The following is a 16,406-nucleotide window of genomic DNA, read 5'->3' as shown; positions in this document are numbered from 1 at the left end:
CAAATCAATACGAGAATAATGCATGGATCAAAAGAGCAATTGTTGTAGTCCATCTTTGAAAATGTTGGTTTCATGCTAGAGACGCTAGCGGTCAGCAATACTCGCCGTCATGCAATGACGCGTGTTAGGAAAAGTGGGGTTGAATTCATTTTAAACAGTGCTGACTTTTCCTATGTTTGCAAGGAAGCACCCTTTCTTCTTTCCTTGACCCGATGAGGTTTTCCACAAAGGTTAAGGAAAGGAGGCATAAAGATTAGGAGATTTGACTTTCTGAATAGGGCCATTTTGCCCACATCACAAGTCAAGATAGAATTATAACTTTTTTGTACAATAACAATTACAATGTGGATTGAGCCAGGGTTTACATGTTGACTCCATAAAGTCTGGCTGTATAGCAGAGTGGCGCAGCGGAAGTGTGGCAGGCCCATATCCCAGAGATCAATGGATCGAATCCATCCTCTGCTAGCAGTAAAATGTTTCATGCCTCAACAATTTGTGCACATAAAATCCAAGTTATGGCTACCTTGCTAACATATGGATATCTGAAGACATTGGGCGAGCAGCAAAATTAGTGGCAGAGTTCAATCCTGTTGAAATAATTAGCAGCACATTTTAGTCAAAATGTTTTTTACACAAGCATTTAACAGGCGGAGGGGGAAAGAGATAGCAGTAAAATTCATTTTGTTGTTACTGCCAAGTTGAGTGGTGCAGCAGAAGCGTGCTTGGACCATAACCCATAGGTCAATGGGTTGAAACCATGTTCTGCTAGCAACATACTTTTTCCAAGTTTCAGTCCAAAAATTAATTTAAATTGACAGCCAAGTCCAAAATCCTGTGCTTGCATAGGGATTACACCAAACATTGTGCCCACATCACGTTTTTAACAAGCACAATGTGGATTGAGCCAGAGTTTAAAGGTTGTCTCCATAATTTTACACTGCAACGTAGAGTAGCGCAGCTGAAGTCTGCTGGGGCCATAACCCAGAGGTTGATGGATCAAAACCATCCTTTGCTAGCAGTATGATGTTTCAGTGCTCAAAGTTTATTGCGAATAAAGTCCAAATCATGGCTACCTTGCTAGCATACAGATGTCTGAAGACGTGTGTGTGTGTGTGTGTGTGTGTGTGTGTGTGTGTGTGTGTGTGTGTGTGTGTGTGTGTGTGTGTGTGTGTGTGTGTGTGTGTGTGTGTGTGTGTGTGCAATCGTGCGCACGCTGTTAAGACGTGTTATTCAACACGTCTTAACAGAAAAATTCAGGGAGACGAGAGCTTTGAAGGCTGTATCATTTCAGGGAAGCGGAAGGGGGCTGGTTAACCCTAAACCGAATTGAGTGACAGGGTACACAATTAAGAAAAAACAACGATGGGCCTGTTCATAACTAAATAATATATTTTTTATAATGTCATAATGGAATAATTATCATGACATTTTTTTAGCAACCTTAATTTTGGGGGCCCCTGCCAGGTACTTGGCGTTCTGCGTACTCTCTGCGTATGGGGAACAGCTAGCGGCCCTAGAGGGGAAGAGTTTAAGGTTTGGATCTAAACTACTGAACTTCTCTTCGTGACAACCTTCTGTTCCAATACCTGCAGCAGCTGTCATCTCATTTGAAAAGGGTGAGGTACACAGTGCAAAACCAAAATAAAGAGAGGGATTATCTGCTTTATTTCCAAGAAACACGTAGTGAGAATTCAATTCAGTAAAAAATATATATACATTTATTTTATACAGATATATTCCAATGATTTACAAAAAATCTTTAAATTAGCCATGTTGTGTCAATATGGAAAATCAGATAGAATATAATAATGATGTACGAAGCTTAACCTCGCTGTGTTACGAAATGTTATTTTCATTTTTATTTAAATGTACACTGAGCTAGTTAGATAAAAAATAATACATTCCGTCACCTCGTTTTAAATACACACCTTTTACAAAAAAGCAACTTACAATGAAGCCGACAAATAATTACAAGATATTATTTACAAATAATTAATGAGTATATAACGTTTGATGGCAATAAGTCCTATCCCAAGATCATTTTTTTGTCAGTACATTTTGTCATTATGATCTCTTTGGCCAAGTGCGGCTCATGTTAAGTTTGTTCTTTGAATGGCCAGGCCAATTACATCTCTTACACTGTTACTCATAACAAAAAAGGATCAAAACAGAGAAGAAGCGACAAGGGTACATTAAGGTGACAACTGGATCTGCATATTCATGAGAGATCTGAAGCTGTTAAGGGAAAATAAAACATTTAGATTTAGGGCATTTAGCAGACGCTTTTATACCAAGCGACTTACAAGGTTAATGCACACATTCAAACCCCGACGGCAGAGTCTACCATGCAAGTCGACAGCGAGCTCATTTTACCGCCTGAGCTAAACTGACCCCTTAAATAACTTAAGAATAAACTGCAGACAGTATAATATGGTATTGTGTGTCAAACACTTTAATTATAAATTCATCATGAATATCCCTTGTGTAAATTGTATTTTATTCGGTCAAATTAATATATTAATTAAATTGTAACACGTACTGGCACAAAGTGTTATGACTCATTATAGGTGGAATGAAAGAAAATTAAAGTTGACAATTGGGTGACCTTTTTGATCCATCTTCAGCAAGAAACCATCCCTAAATCCTGGTCGTGATGTAGAAAAGTCAGACGGATGTCCTTGGCTTGCGTATGACAAGCTGCACAGGACCATCGCCGGCAGCCTTAATGAGGTTCCAGGCATCGTAGTGCATGAGGCCCACAAGGGGGTGGCTGTTGATGGCAAGGACCTCGTCTCCTACATCAATGGCCCGGGACAGCTCTGCAGCACCCCCTGTTGTGGACAAAGTACTCTAGGTTTCCGATGCATTTGCAGTAAACTAAAGTCTACACTCCTTGACCGATGCATGGGTGGTTTTCCAACGCACTACCTATGATAGTATTCCAGCCGTTTCAGTCTAAAGGGTCATATTTTCTATTATAAGAAAGTACTGCTTCATCAACTTTTTGCAAAATAAATGGGCCGGCAACAAACCCACTTCCTGCGAGAAAAAAAGAGAGTTGATGTTGCAGGCCGCAATTTTTCTCAAAGCACATATGAAGCAGTACTCGAAAATAGCCCAGCATAAGAATCCTCTTTAATTTGACTCCTTAGTATTATTATGACCATCAAATATAGCCTCCTTTGAAATAAGAGCTATAGATGGAGGACAACACAACAGTCACCCATCGATTTAGTAAAAATGTATGCATATATATATTACATATATAACATACATTATCTAGTTTAATATGAATCATATCTCATAATTCAGAGACATTTTCTTGTAATTAAAGAAAATAATTAACCTCATAATTAGAAGGTATTTCTCTGCATGTCCTAATTACGACATTTTGGTGTCAGATTTTCAAACAAATGAAAGCAATACATCTGTAGAATATTCATGGATAAGGTTTTTACCTTTAAAAATACGTTTGACATGCAGTGGTCTGTCTCCCTGAGCCGAGGCTCTTCCCCCCTCCAGACTGAAGCCCAGCCCAGCAGAAGTCTTGTGAAGTTCTACCTTCAGAGACCCATCAGGACCTACTTCAACTACTGACAAAATAATGAAAGGTATGCAGTGTAAGAACAGCACACATGGATTCAAACATGCTGTTAGATAATAATTTGAACAACTACCAAACACATTTAAGTGATCAATTATGGGTGGAGTCACTGGGGCCTAGTGTTCGGCTTTGTAAATTAAATTGATGCATGTGCCCTCAAGCATTACTGCATTATACATAATATAATATACATAATATAATCATAATCCAACACATAATCCAATGTTTCGATTGAATGATGAACATCAGACACTTTAAATCTGTATATTATAGTAAGTTCTATTTCTTAAAATAAATCAGGTGTTTGTATTTGCACACATTGGCCACATCTCATGTTATTCTGACCTGCTCCAGCCTCCATTGACCTCTTCTTGGTGCACAGAGAGGGCTGCCTTGGCTGATGTAATATGTCAAGGCATGGAGAGCCACTGTGTTCACTTTTTTTGCCTCTGCAAATGACAACTATGGTCTGGGAGAACATCCGGGTTTGATGGAGATGGAACAATGCTTCTCCGTGGGTGGTGCCTTCCAGGCTTATGCCATTTATGGAGAGGATACTATCCCCCCTGCAAATGGTGCCCTCAAGACAAGCAGTCCCTTTGGTGAACACCCGGTGAACCTTGGCAAAAATAACATGTAAGGGTCAGTAGAAATAATTAATATGTAGATTATCCCTGTAAATTGTTTAATGAATCATTTACACATCATTGACTTTGTTGACTTTTGTGTAGAGTGAGATTGGATTAGGTTTGAGCAAGATATTCAACACAAACTTGGTCCTTAATAACATATAGCTGATTACCCTGTATGGCCCTTTGGATAACAGCATTTGCTAAATTACTAAATAGTACATATTTTGTTAGTAATATTTGTCCTTACGGTTACATATTTCTGCTCATGGTCCACTCCACCAGCAATACTAAAACCCAGCCCTGAGCCCTCTTCTTTGACGAGGACAACAAAGAAAGTATCAACTTTAACCTGTAGAGAGTGGAAAATCCAGGTCAAGTCCAATTACTCTGCTATGGTCATTAACGAATCATACTTAGAAAATAATGGTAGACATGAATGGCTTAAATAATTGTAGATACTACTCTGTGATTGAGATAGTTACCTCAGATAGAGCCTTAGTTTCTTGGAGAAGGGACAGCACATCAAATTTACTCTTCAACAAGGACAGCACTGCCTGAAGCCTGCTCTGGTCCAGAGGGGAATTTGCCAACTCCTTTAGACTGCAGGAGTTAAAAAATACCACACAACACTTCACAAAATTTTCTGTACTTCGATTCATAAATACAAATATTAATTGCCCTTCCAACTTGGTGGCAGGACTTTGTTTATCCAACGATTTTCATACATTTTTTAATCAGTACGTGAAACATCCTATTCATCTTACCTAATTGACCAGCCGCTGAGATCTGGGTGGTGGCCATCTGTTCTGGCATCTTCCTGAATTGATTCTTTCACGGCCCTTGGATTGCCTTCTATAAGAATCACCCCTGGTTCCGTTTGGTCAGAGCAGTTGTCCATGTTGGATTCTATCAAATCTGTCCCTGGGTCAGTTTTAAAATACACTGCACTTGGATTGCTTCTGAAGTCCTCTGTGCATAGCTTGTCTAATTCAGGCATGCTGAGCGCCCTGAGCTCCCGCATTTTGATGCGGGAAAGGTTGGCATGCCCCCTTGCTTGCTTCTGTCTAAAGACAGGTGGCGTTGTTGGGCTGAGGCCATCAGTAGGTTTCAGGGCTACATCCATAATTTTGTCCTGGGTGGCTGTGTTGTCGTCTACAGCATGATCAAAGCAAGTCAAAGTAAAGCTTGAAGGAGATTTGGTGAGACATAGTGAGGAAGGCGAGGAAAGGTTGAAGTTCTCCACACCAGAACTCAAACTCCTCTTCAGTGCGCGACCGTCGATAGCACTGACTAAACCCATATAACCAGACAACCTCTGGTTAAGTGAAGGTCTGCAACTTAAAGCGTAAGCTGAAGGAATGTCAATGCCTTTAACTACTGGCTTTTCAAAACTTGCTAAATTTTCAAAAGACTTGATCTTTTGTTGGACTGAGAAGGGATTAAGGTCAACAGAAAATGCACCATCTGTAGAAAAACTTCGTCTTTCCATTGCTTTTAAATACAGTCTTGACCGACTGGACTTAAGGCTTTCATCTGTCTCTGGTGTTTTGAAAGGTTTAATACTACTATCACTTGCATGCATCTCGTTTATAGACTCTGATGATTTGACTGCTGCCTTACTAACGATGCCATTTGATTTGGCCACACTTAGGATGGGGCATGGCAATATAACCATTGGAGATACACTATCATTTGGGCTTCCAATATTTTTGTCTTGCAAAACTGTGTTTTCAGTTGTGCTACTTTGCTTTATAGTCATATGTTTGTTATGTGTCTGACCCGGTGTTGGAGATGAGGTGGAAGACAATCTGACCTCTATAAATGTCCTCTGTGTTGCAGATGTTTCATGTTTACCACATGTTTTGGCAGAGACTCGATATCCTTGCTGTGGTTCACACTCTTTTGCCTTATTGTCAAATGTTGCTACCTCTAATGTTCTACCAGGATGACTTGAATTGCCTTTATCTTGGCCTTTATTTAATTTGGGAGACGCAGGACATGTTATCTCCGACTGTTTAGCAACTCTTAACCTACTGGAAACATCAATTTTCTTGGGTTGTAGTTTGGGTGACTGACGAGGTGAGCAGTTAGCACCTTTAGTGACAGGGCTTTGTGCTCTGGTGGGTAATAGTACAAGTGGCTCCTGGTGCTTGTTTCTATTCTTAATTGTCAGGCCTTTTAATCTTGGAGCCATGGTTTTGGGTCTATTTTGAGATTTCTCCTGGGGATTAGTTTTGCCTGAAATGTTGACACAATTTGATTCTGTAGCCCTTTGCAATGGAATAGGAGTGGTAGTATTTGATATAGTCCTGCAGGTGGGAAGAACTTCTTCCCTTTCATTATCTCCTATTGACTGAGAACTCGACAGTGTTGTTTGTGAGCTGCTGTTGTCTGAGACGGTGGACTTTGCAGAATCTGGTGATGCCAAATTGTTCACACTCTCTTCAACATGTCTCAATGAAATTGCAGTATTTGATGGAGACTTCTCCATCTCTTTGGGATTTGATACTGGGAATTGCTTGATATTCAATGTAGGGGCCTCAGTGCAATACATGCTTAAACACACAGCACTTGAAGTCTCAACTTTGGAACATGAGGAGATATTGCTGTGGCCCACTGAAGACTCCAAGGGCACTGGAATTGAATCTGTGGAAAACTTGCATGAATCATGACCAAAGGAAAGAGTAGATTCCCCAGACAAAGTGACCCCTGAGGCATGGGAAATTTTTAGATGATCTGTCGCAACTGAAGGAACATCTTTGCTTGTCAGTGAAATTAATTCAGGGTCATCCAGTAAACGAGAGGTCTGAGCAATGTTTTGCTCTACATTTTGGGCAGTATTCTGAGGAGACAAAGTCCCTTTTATTAACTTTTCCATCTGATCTGTTTTACGAAAACAAAGTTCAACTTCCTCCAAATCGGAGTCCAGTTCTTGGGATCCTTCAAGGTTGGCAGTTATATCCGTAGAATGGCCGTCAGTGATGGAGTCACTTTCCGAATCGCTATCCATCCCAATATTGTACATGTGTTTAGAGCCATCATCTGATCCCTGTCCATTTGTAGGATTTAAAAGTAAATTGTTCTCTTTGAACTTGCCAACATTTCTGGAGTAACTGTTTAAAAATCTTGTCCCCACAATCTGTAGGCAACCCTTATTACTTCCTGTGTCAAGGTTTGAAAGGTGCACACTGGGCTGTGTTGGTGCAGGAACACCAACACTCCAAGGTGGGTCGGGTCCACAGGGAACAGGTTCATTGCCTGATGGTTCAGCAGGGGAGCCACTTGTCACATCAGAGGTACCCAAGTTACCTTTAAGAATGGCTATACTTGTGACTGGTATTTGAGAATCTTCGTTTGGTTGAACTATGGGGCTGGGATTCGTTCCTTGTGGGGAATTTCCTGGATTTTTCGTGGCGATTGGGCCATAGTTTTCTTTCTGGTGGAGTCTGGGTACATTGTCTTTATTGGCTCCATCAAAACTTCCTGATGACATTATCAAACTTGAAAGTCGGTTTACAGCTGTGTGGAAAGATGATTGATGGAAATCATTATTTAGGAGTTGTTAGTTAAGAGCAAAAAATATCAGATACTTATTTGGAATGCAATTTTAAGACGTTGATCATTTCAATTAGACTCAAAGCTTTAGCCGCAACAATTTAGCCACAGCAATAGAAAATACAAAAAAAACATGGTTATACTGTATATGAACTGGAATGGATTGTTCATCACCAATAGAAACTTTAAACATTTTAAGCAGGAATGCATATTAAGAGGTGATAATAAGGATAATGTCTAAATGGTCAAAAGGGGTACTACATTTTGCTACTACTTTTAAAGGTTCCTAATATTATACCAGGCATACAGCGTGTAAAAACAACTAGGCAATCTACCATTGACTACTAAGGGCAAAATGAGGTAGATAGTCACCATAGATATAAGGGCAGCTGCTCGCAGTTCCCTATTGGGGAGCGAAGGGTACTGGCAGCAAGGGAAGTGTGATCCTACTTGTTAGTAAGACAAACTGCTCTATTGTCTCCAAATAGTTATTTCTTACGCCGAAAGACATTTTCCGTTGATGCTAATATTTTCCTCAATTATTTATTATTCAGTATATGACTATTCAATTAGAGAAACCTTTCAATTTTCAACATTACTCATGAATCCTATTTGAGACAAGATATATTATATCTGAGAGCTACATAAGCCAGATTTCTTAAAGACATATTTCTATGACACTGGGGCTACATGTAAATGCTAAACAGCAGACCTAAAGTCACCAGTCCTTACATCCTACGGTCGAGAAGATTTTCTAGATTCATACCTGATACAGGTCTCTTGATTTCCAAGGAGAGCGTTTCAGGAAGGTTTCGCATGAGATCACATATATCTTGATAGTTTGATCCGCAGACCTGCAAGTCCCCAATCACCACTATTTCATCTCCAACGCTCATTTTGCCATTGGATTCCTGGAAAAATAACAGAATTGCCCAGATTAACGGCATTCATCATAAAACCCTTATCCACCAACACAAGGAATGAACTAATCATGAAGTATCCTGAAATAATGAAATGGCGTGATGATCCCGTCAGGAATATGAACCCTTTTAAAGGTCCCATGGCATGAAAATCTCCCTTTATGAGGTTTTCTAACATTAATATGAGTTCCCCTAGCCTGCCTATCGTCCTCCAGTGGCTTAAACTTGTGTTTGGTGTAAAACGAGCACTACGTATCCTGCTCGCCTTTGAATAAATGGAAGCTCAGGCGCGCTGATTTGGAATGTGGCCCCATATGTCATCATAAGGGGCCAAGCTCCTCCCCTTTCTCTGCATTGGCCGCCTAGAGAATTTGGCCAGCCAATGAGACAATGAGCTACGACCGTGCGAGCGCCACGTGTGTGTGTGTGTGTGTGATTACACACACTGTAACGCAAAGTGCAGGTGTCTTTGATATTTGGATATCCGTTCTGCTGTTGGCTCCGGCGGGAAACAATCGCGGGCAACAATCCCTTTCTCCTCCATGTCGTGGTTCAGTCTACTTCAAATGTGTGATGTGGACGTGGACGTGGAAGAACCAGAGACGTCGGAGAACCCGACGCAGTCGTTTGAGATTGATAATATCGTCTGGAGGCGCACACAGCTTTTGGCCGTGATAATATACATTATATGATCTATGCATAATATGATATTATTTAGATCTAGAGCTCCAGGACTCCTGCCGGAGCACCCAGAGGGTTTTCGAATATTTACAGAACATGGCCAAAGGCTGTGTGCACCTCGCCATTGCGATACATCCACTGTAAACAGAGCGCATGGTACCGTGATCTATATGATACAAAAGGCGTTGGACCACTTGAAGGATTAAAATTGTCAAAAATAACACATACCCTTTCAGCAGCCCCTCCTGGTCTTAACGCAGTGATGACCACTTTCAGAGGGGATGACTTTATCTCCAGATCTAGGCCAAAGGTTTCTTCCTTGCTCTTCCTCAAGACTACCTTGTCAATGGTGCACACACCAGCTAGTTCGCTGCCCTCTGCTCGCCTGCCATATTGAAGCAAAGGCAATGCTGGGGTCCTGGCCAGGGCTCCACCTGAGGGTGTGTCTTGGGATTGGGATTGGGAAGACGTTGAAGTCAGAGTAAGATCCACACCTCCTTTGAGCTTTGGTGGCTGGCCGTTTTTGGGCACCTCAATGCTCATCATGCTCTTGACACGCATCACCGCTTTGTGCTCCAGCTTCGGGGAGCGCTTTGACTCCAGCTGTCCACCGTCGCGGCTGATCTGAGGGTCTTTCTTTACATCCAGCTTACCGGACACAAAGCCAACATCAGCCGCTTTGCATGCTTCGAGGTCAAAGGGACTGCGTATGGGTGCGAAGGGGGACTCTGAACCGGAGGTCACAGCCACGCTTTCCTCAGACTCCAGCGAGCTGCTGTAGAACGGCGTGGTTGCCTCACTCCTCCAAAGCTGTCGCAGATCTCCCCCGTCAGGACTTTCCTCGTCCACCTCTACGGACGACGCTGCGATAACCATCTCAGAGTGCTTCTCGGGTGCATGGGAAACATGTGAAATGCTAGGGTCAGCAGTCCGGATGTTGGCTGTCCTGCGCGACGGCAGCAAGCCTTCAGCATCTCGGGGGTTCTTATTGTGGTTGTTGTCGTCATCGCTGTGGTCCTCCTCGTAGCAGATTACGCGGCGCTGGCGTAGGAGAGGGCTCCGCACCGAGGAAGGGCTGCCGGTGACACTCTGCTGATGATTTAGGTCCACGTGGTGGTTAGTGACCGCGGGGCTGCTGCTGTTCTTTAGGTCTGATGCTTGGTACATGCAACCACTTTCTGCTTCTGTAGAAAGAGGCCATGGGGACGAGGAAGAATCACTTTTTAGTAGTAATCCAAGTAACTATAATGAACCAAGAAATTTGAACATCCAACATCAAATCAAGCTTTCAAATGAATGAGCTTTCAAATGAATATATTTACTATATATGTATTTGAACCAATGGAATTTAATAACCATGGATCACTGATCCGTTTATTAACCTTTATAATGCTTATATATATATATTTATATATATCATATCATTTGTATAGTAACTTTTCTAATGGATCACAATTTTTCCCTTGGTATGCCAACCTATACGATATTATGCAATATGGTTATGAGTTTCATTTCCTTAAATTGTTGGATGGTTTGGACCAGAACATTACCACTCTGAGCGATTGGGTGATCTGCTTGGGTGTGATGAGGTGCATCATAGTCAGAAGAACCCAGTGTAGTGGACGCAGATAGGGTTGAAGGGCTGGTCACTTCCTGGGAGAAATACTGGGAAAGCTCAGCCTCAGAGCTCAGGGACCCCTGCTGTGAATAGAAAATGTATAGTGTATTTTAGTTAGTTATTTCTAGTTACTTTCTTGTCTTCAAACAAAAGATATTCAACATATTAGGTTTCTAATCTCACTGAAAACTTTCTTTATCTAATTTCACCAACAACTGCTGGTAACCAACTATGATGATATATATTTTCAGGAGATCAACACTGTGGGACTCAAGATCTTTCTGAAATCCTTACCCTGCTGGCCGGTTCCAGAAACCTCTTCATGGTCCAGCTGAGACTTGGAGAACCTTCTCCCTGCTTGGCCTTGACCGTTGGGGAGGGACTCTTGGAGGGCAGACCTGCACATTTAAAATACAGATCAGAACAACAGCTGTATATCTAACCCGACCTACTCCTCGTTTCAGCATGCAAAGCATTTGCATGCTCATCGTGGGAAGAAGGTTGCCCAGAATATGAACAGTGCCTAAAGGGTGTTCAAGGAGTTCCCTGGGGAACATTGGAAACTGTAGCCGGTACTAACATACGATCAGTTTTTAAAACAGCAAGAAATAGAGGCAAAACACAGACCTAAGGTGTGACAAAAGTGGCCATCCTTGCTTGTGCTGTCCCGATGGGTGGAACGAGCGATAATATTGTCCATCTCCTGCTCTGATACCTACCCCAAAAAGGACAAGCAATCATTTGAAATGGGTTTAAATAAGGAGAGAACTTTGCTGTGTTGGGTTATGAGTTCTCTTGACAACTTTTATGATGCATTAAGGTCCTGGAAGTGATGCCATTAGCAGTGACAAATACATTTACGTTGTTTAGATCATTTGTTTGGAACATTACTATACATTAGAAAGAAGTCTAGCAATGTGTGTTACTGGCCTGAAAAATGTAGACCACTAATCTAGATCAGGTAGATTCACTGCAGATTGATCCAACTATGTAGACAACTATATTCATCTGGATTTCTAACGTAAATGGTTTTCATTAGTGCCCAATTGGAGAATCAGTAACAGCAAATGGGAGAAGCTGTGGCTCTTACCTTTGGGTTGGGGTGTCTGCCTATAATAAGGCTGACAGGCCCAGGGCCACACTCACTGAGGATGGCATAGGCCTCGCTCAGAGCTACATGCCGTAGGCTCACGGAATCCACCTCCAGTATCTGGTCGCCACGACTAAAGGGAAGTCAGTAATACAAATATGTATCAGTTGCATATATTAAAATGGGAAAATAATAATTGAAAGTTAAACCGTTATACGTAATTAATTTGTATTGGTACATGTTGCGCACTGCTATCTACCGGTCATGAAGCAATTATTTTGTCAAGCCCATTCTTCTGCACAGACACAGTGCCAGATTCACAATGCTCTTGAATGTATCTCTGATAATCCTGCATTGCTTACAGAATTTTATGTTAGAAACGTTTCTATTGTTTTGGTCTCACACGCTAGCAGTTACAGCAGTTGATAGCTCTACTCACTAATACCCTTTGTGACCTGTACCTGCGATAGCCAAGCTATGTTTTCATGCAGTACATTACAGTGTTTGCTTTATACATTGGTAGAACTTTTGCATTCACATAGTTACGTGAATGATACATACCTTTCATATGCACATGCTATTGTCTGGGTACTGGTTGTTTTCTTATCTATTCAATATTTCAGTTTTACAAACAAAAGCAAAAATCCAAGAGGATACAATGCAAAAAAAAGTCACGCCTTCTGTGTTTCTTGGAGGAGTTTAGAGTATTAACTAGCTGTCTAGCTTTGAACGAAGAGCACACTGCAAGGGCAGAATTATGACACTGTACTTACTCTACTTTCAAACACCACAGAAAAGAAAACCCAAAATAAACAAAAGCAAACCAATCAAATCCTCATTCTCATTCTGCATGAAATCAGTCGACAAAAACGAAATGTATCACAAGCACAAGTAGATGGAGGGCAAACAGAGGAGGAATGAGAGAGGATGGGAGGAGGAGAAGAAACAGAACATGAAGAGGAAAGAGCAGTGCTGATTCATGTTGTTAGCTGCGTGCTGATCGCTCAAGAGAGTAAGAAGTACATTTCAGGCTTTGATTCGAGACAAAAAGACCCAGGTCATCTCACCTGAGCCGGCTGTCCATTTTGGCCACAGAGCCTGGCGCTAGACTGTGGATGTAAATGCCAGGGGCAGAGTGTTCTAGGGTCAGGCAGCACGCTCCGATGCCCAGACCTACTCCGGGCTCTAGAGATAAAGACAATGAAGAAGATGAGGCCATATCCTTTGAAAGTTGTACTTTATTCTTCTGCTTTGGTAATGGCTCATGAAAAAAATGTAAAGTATTTGTTAATCATACAATTGTATAGTGCATTAAGAGACATTAAGTGCAAAGCACAAACAGGTGCAGACAAACTCTATCTACATATCTATCAGCTTTCAGAATCTCAGGCCACTCAATCTTGATGTGAAGAGTTTGAAGTACATACAGATGTTGCATTGATGTCAACCACACGCAATGCTACTCATGCATTGTTATTAAATTTCATACTGATAGACTGACCAACCTTTATAGAGACAGACTGACCAACCTTTACTGAGATGGACTGACCAACTTTCACTAAGATAGACTGACCTTTACTGAGACAGACTGACCAACCTTTATTGAAACAGACTGACCAACCTTTACTGAGATGGACTGACCAACTTTCACTAAGATAGACTGACCTTTAATGAGACAGACTGACCAACCTTTACTAAGACAGACTGACCATCCTTTATAGAGAAAGACAGACCTTTAAAAAGACAGACTGACCAACTTTCACTAAGATAGACTGACCAACCTTTACTGAGACAGACTGACCTTTACTGAGACAGACAGACCAGCCTTTACTGAGACAGACTGGTCAACCTTTATAGAGACAGACAGACCTTTAAAAAGACAGACTGACCAACTTTCACTAAGTCAGACTGACCAACCTTTACTGAGACAGACGGACCAACCTTTATAGAGACCGACTGACCAACCTTTATAGAGACAGACTGAACAGCCTTTACTGAGACAGACTGAACGACCTTTATAGAGACAGACTTACTTACCTTTACTAAGACAGACTGACCAACCTTTATAGACAGACAGACCTTTAGAAAGACAGACTGACCAACTTTCACTAAGACAAACTGACCAACCTTTACTGAGACAGACTGGTCAACCTTTATAGAGACAGACAGACCTTTAAAAATACAGACTGACCAACTTTCACTAAGTCAGACTGACCAACCTTTACTGAGACAGACGGACCAACCTTTATAGAGACCGACTGACCAACCATTATAGAGACAGACTGAACAGCCTTTACTGAGACAGACTGAACAACCTTTATAGAGACAGACTTACTTACCTTTACTAAGACAGACTGACCAACCTTTATAGACAGACAGACCTTTAGAAAGACATACTGCCCAACTTTCACTAAGACAAACTGACCAACCTTTACTGAGACAGACTGGTCAACCTTTATAGAGACAGACAGACCTTTAAAAAGACAGACTGACCAACTTTCACTAAGTCAGACTGACCAACCTTTACTGAGACAGACGGACCAACCTTTATAGAGACCGACTGACCAACCTTTATAGAGACAGACTGAACAGCCTTTACTGAGACAGACTGAACAACCTTTATAGAGACAGACTTACTTACCTTTACTAAGACAGACTGACCAACCTTTATAGACAGACAGACCTTTAGAAAGACATACTGACCAACCTTCACTAAGACAAACAGACCAACCTTTACTGAGACAGACTGATCAACCTTTACTAAGACAGACTGACCAACCTTTATAGAGACAGACTGACTAACCTTTATTGAGACAGACTGACCAACCTTTACTGAGACAGACTGACCAACCTTTACTGAGACAGACTAACCTTTATTGAGACGGACTGACCAACCTTTATAGAGACAGACTGACCAACCTTTATGGAGACAGAATGACCCACCTTTGTTGAGAGAGACCTCCATGATGATGCGGTCCTTGGGGCCAGGACCCGGAGGCTTACGTCCCTCAGCCTCCTCGCTCCCTGGGGGGACGGGCGTCCCGCCACTGGCATTGGAGACGGGGGAGCTGGAGCGGCTGAGGAGGGTGGGGGTGGGGCAGGGCGTCAGGCTGGGGCTCCGCAGGCGCGTCCGCACTGTCAAGGTCACGACCCCTCTTTTCAGTTGCTGCAGGGCAGAGGGAACATCACCACACCTCTCAATGTTAACACCACATTCAGATGTGGACATGCAAAAAAAAAAAGCCTTTCCAAACCACCGAGATCTAGATCTTGAAAACATTCAAGAATACTTTGAACTTTGAATTGTCTTAACTTTTATACTTAGTTCCAACTAGCAAAGACGTTAGTTTGCATGATGGCATGTAAGCCACAGTGCTAAATAACAGCTCTGGGGTCAGTGGCCTGACCGTCGATACGATTTTAAATAAAATCCTCATCAATGCAGCGAGCAGGAACCATAGTCAAGGAAATGTGCTAAATATTCTGCAACATTTACCTTGAAGGTCTGGATGGCTTTTTGGTGGGTAAGACCTTGAAGAGAATCCCCATTCACTTCCAGAATCTCATCTCCTACAGATTGCACACACCGGAAGAAAGAGGAGAGAAGGACACTCAGACAGGGTGAAAGATAAGCAGAGCTACATTGTGAACAGTGCTTGTTGTTCTCAATGTAGTTTCACAATAGGCCCGCAACATTTGTCATCAATTCAACCAAAAAAATGTTACATATTTTTTTTATAAAATGACACAAATAAGTTATGTTTAAGTTAAGAATCCAAATTGGTAGTTCAATTTGCTTGCTTCATCAAAGTATATTTTCAATATATTTTACAAATAAGATTCATCTACAAAATATTTTGAGTTTCTGAAAAAATTGCAGCATTGTTTGGTATGTGTACCAGATAAATGATTACGTGATTCTCCAAATGTAAAACGAATCAAGGAATCGACCAATGGCAGGCCTGTAAGAGATAGGAGGTCATTATTACCTTCTTTGAGGCGACCGTCAGCTGCAGCAGCTCCATTGTTAAAAATGGTCTTGACAAAAATACCCATCCGGCCCCTTGCAGAGTCTTGACCTCCAACGATACTGAAGCCCAGCCCCTGCAGGTGGAGAGGACCGGGAGGATGGATCACAATGGATTGATTGCAAAAAGACTCCTGCACTGGTCCAACTTACAATGAATCCCCTCGTTTAGTAATGGTGACGTTTTAAACACTAGACCTTCGTTTGCTGAAGCTCTGAAAATACTGATGGCATGGGTCAATCGAGGCAAGAAAAAGATGAGGTCATATCGGTCGTATT

General features: G+C 41.8%; 1 protein-coding gene across 7 annotated transcripts in view; it reads right to left on the bottom strand.

The window, feature by feature from the left end:
* Positions 1-2,562: 2,562 nt before the first annotated feature.
* pdzd2 (PDZ domain containing 2) overlaps positions 2,563-16,406 on the bottom strand; it is a 48,784-nt gene continuing 34,940 nt past the window's right edge. For 3 of the 7 annotated variants that reach the window (XM_060065578.1, XM_060065581.1, XM_060065582.1), the window contains 16 exons: positions 16,090-16,204; positions 15,597-15,670; positions 15,044-15,266; positions 13,168-13,285; positions 12,101-12,233; positions 11,638-11,725; positions 11,305-11,408; positions 10,943-11,093; positions 9,621-10,576; positions 8,558-8,702; positions 5,001-7,755; positions 4,719-4,836; positions 4,484-4,585; positions 3,950-4,223; positions 3,459-3,593; positions 2,563-2,831 (listed from right to left, as the gene is read on the bottom strand). In XM_060065578.1, the coding sequence (XP_059921561.1) occupies positions 2,665-2,831; positions 3,459-3,593; positions 3,950-4,223; positions 4,484-4,585; positions 4,719-4,836; positions 5,001-7,755; positions 8,558-8,702; positions 9,621-10,576; positions 10,943-11,093; positions 11,305-11,408; positions 11,638-11,725; positions 12,101-12,233; positions 13,168-13,285; positions 15,044-15,266; positions 15,597-15,670; positions 16,090-16,204 (5,658 nt within the window). In that variant the 3' untranslated portion in view covers positions 2,563-2,664. Of the gene's footprint in view, positions 2,832-3,458; positions 3,594-3,949; positions 4,224-4,483; positions 4,586-4,718; positions 4,837-5,000; positions 7,756-8,163; positions 8,238-8,557; positions 8,703-9,620; positions 10,577-10,942; positions 11,094-11,304; positions 11,409-11,637; positions 11,726-12,100; positions 12,234-13,167; positions 13,286-15,043; positions 15,267-15,596; positions 15,671-16,089; positions 16,205-16,406 lie in introns of those variants that run through there. The other 4 variants (XM_060065579.1, XM_060065580.1, XM_060065583.1 and 1 more) reach the window with 4 other exon arrangements.

The sequence above is a fragment of the Gadus macrocephalus genome, chromosome 11, assembly GCF_031168955.1.
Source record: "Gadus macrocephalus chromosome 11, ASM3116895v1".
Taxonomy (NCBI): domain Eukaryota; kingdom Metazoa; phylum Chordata; class Actinopteri; order Gadiformes; family Gadidae; genus Gadus; species Gadus macrocephalus.
The sequence above is the reverse complement of the archived record's forward strand: the minus strand, read 5'-3'. Positions and strand labels throughout refer to the sequence as shown.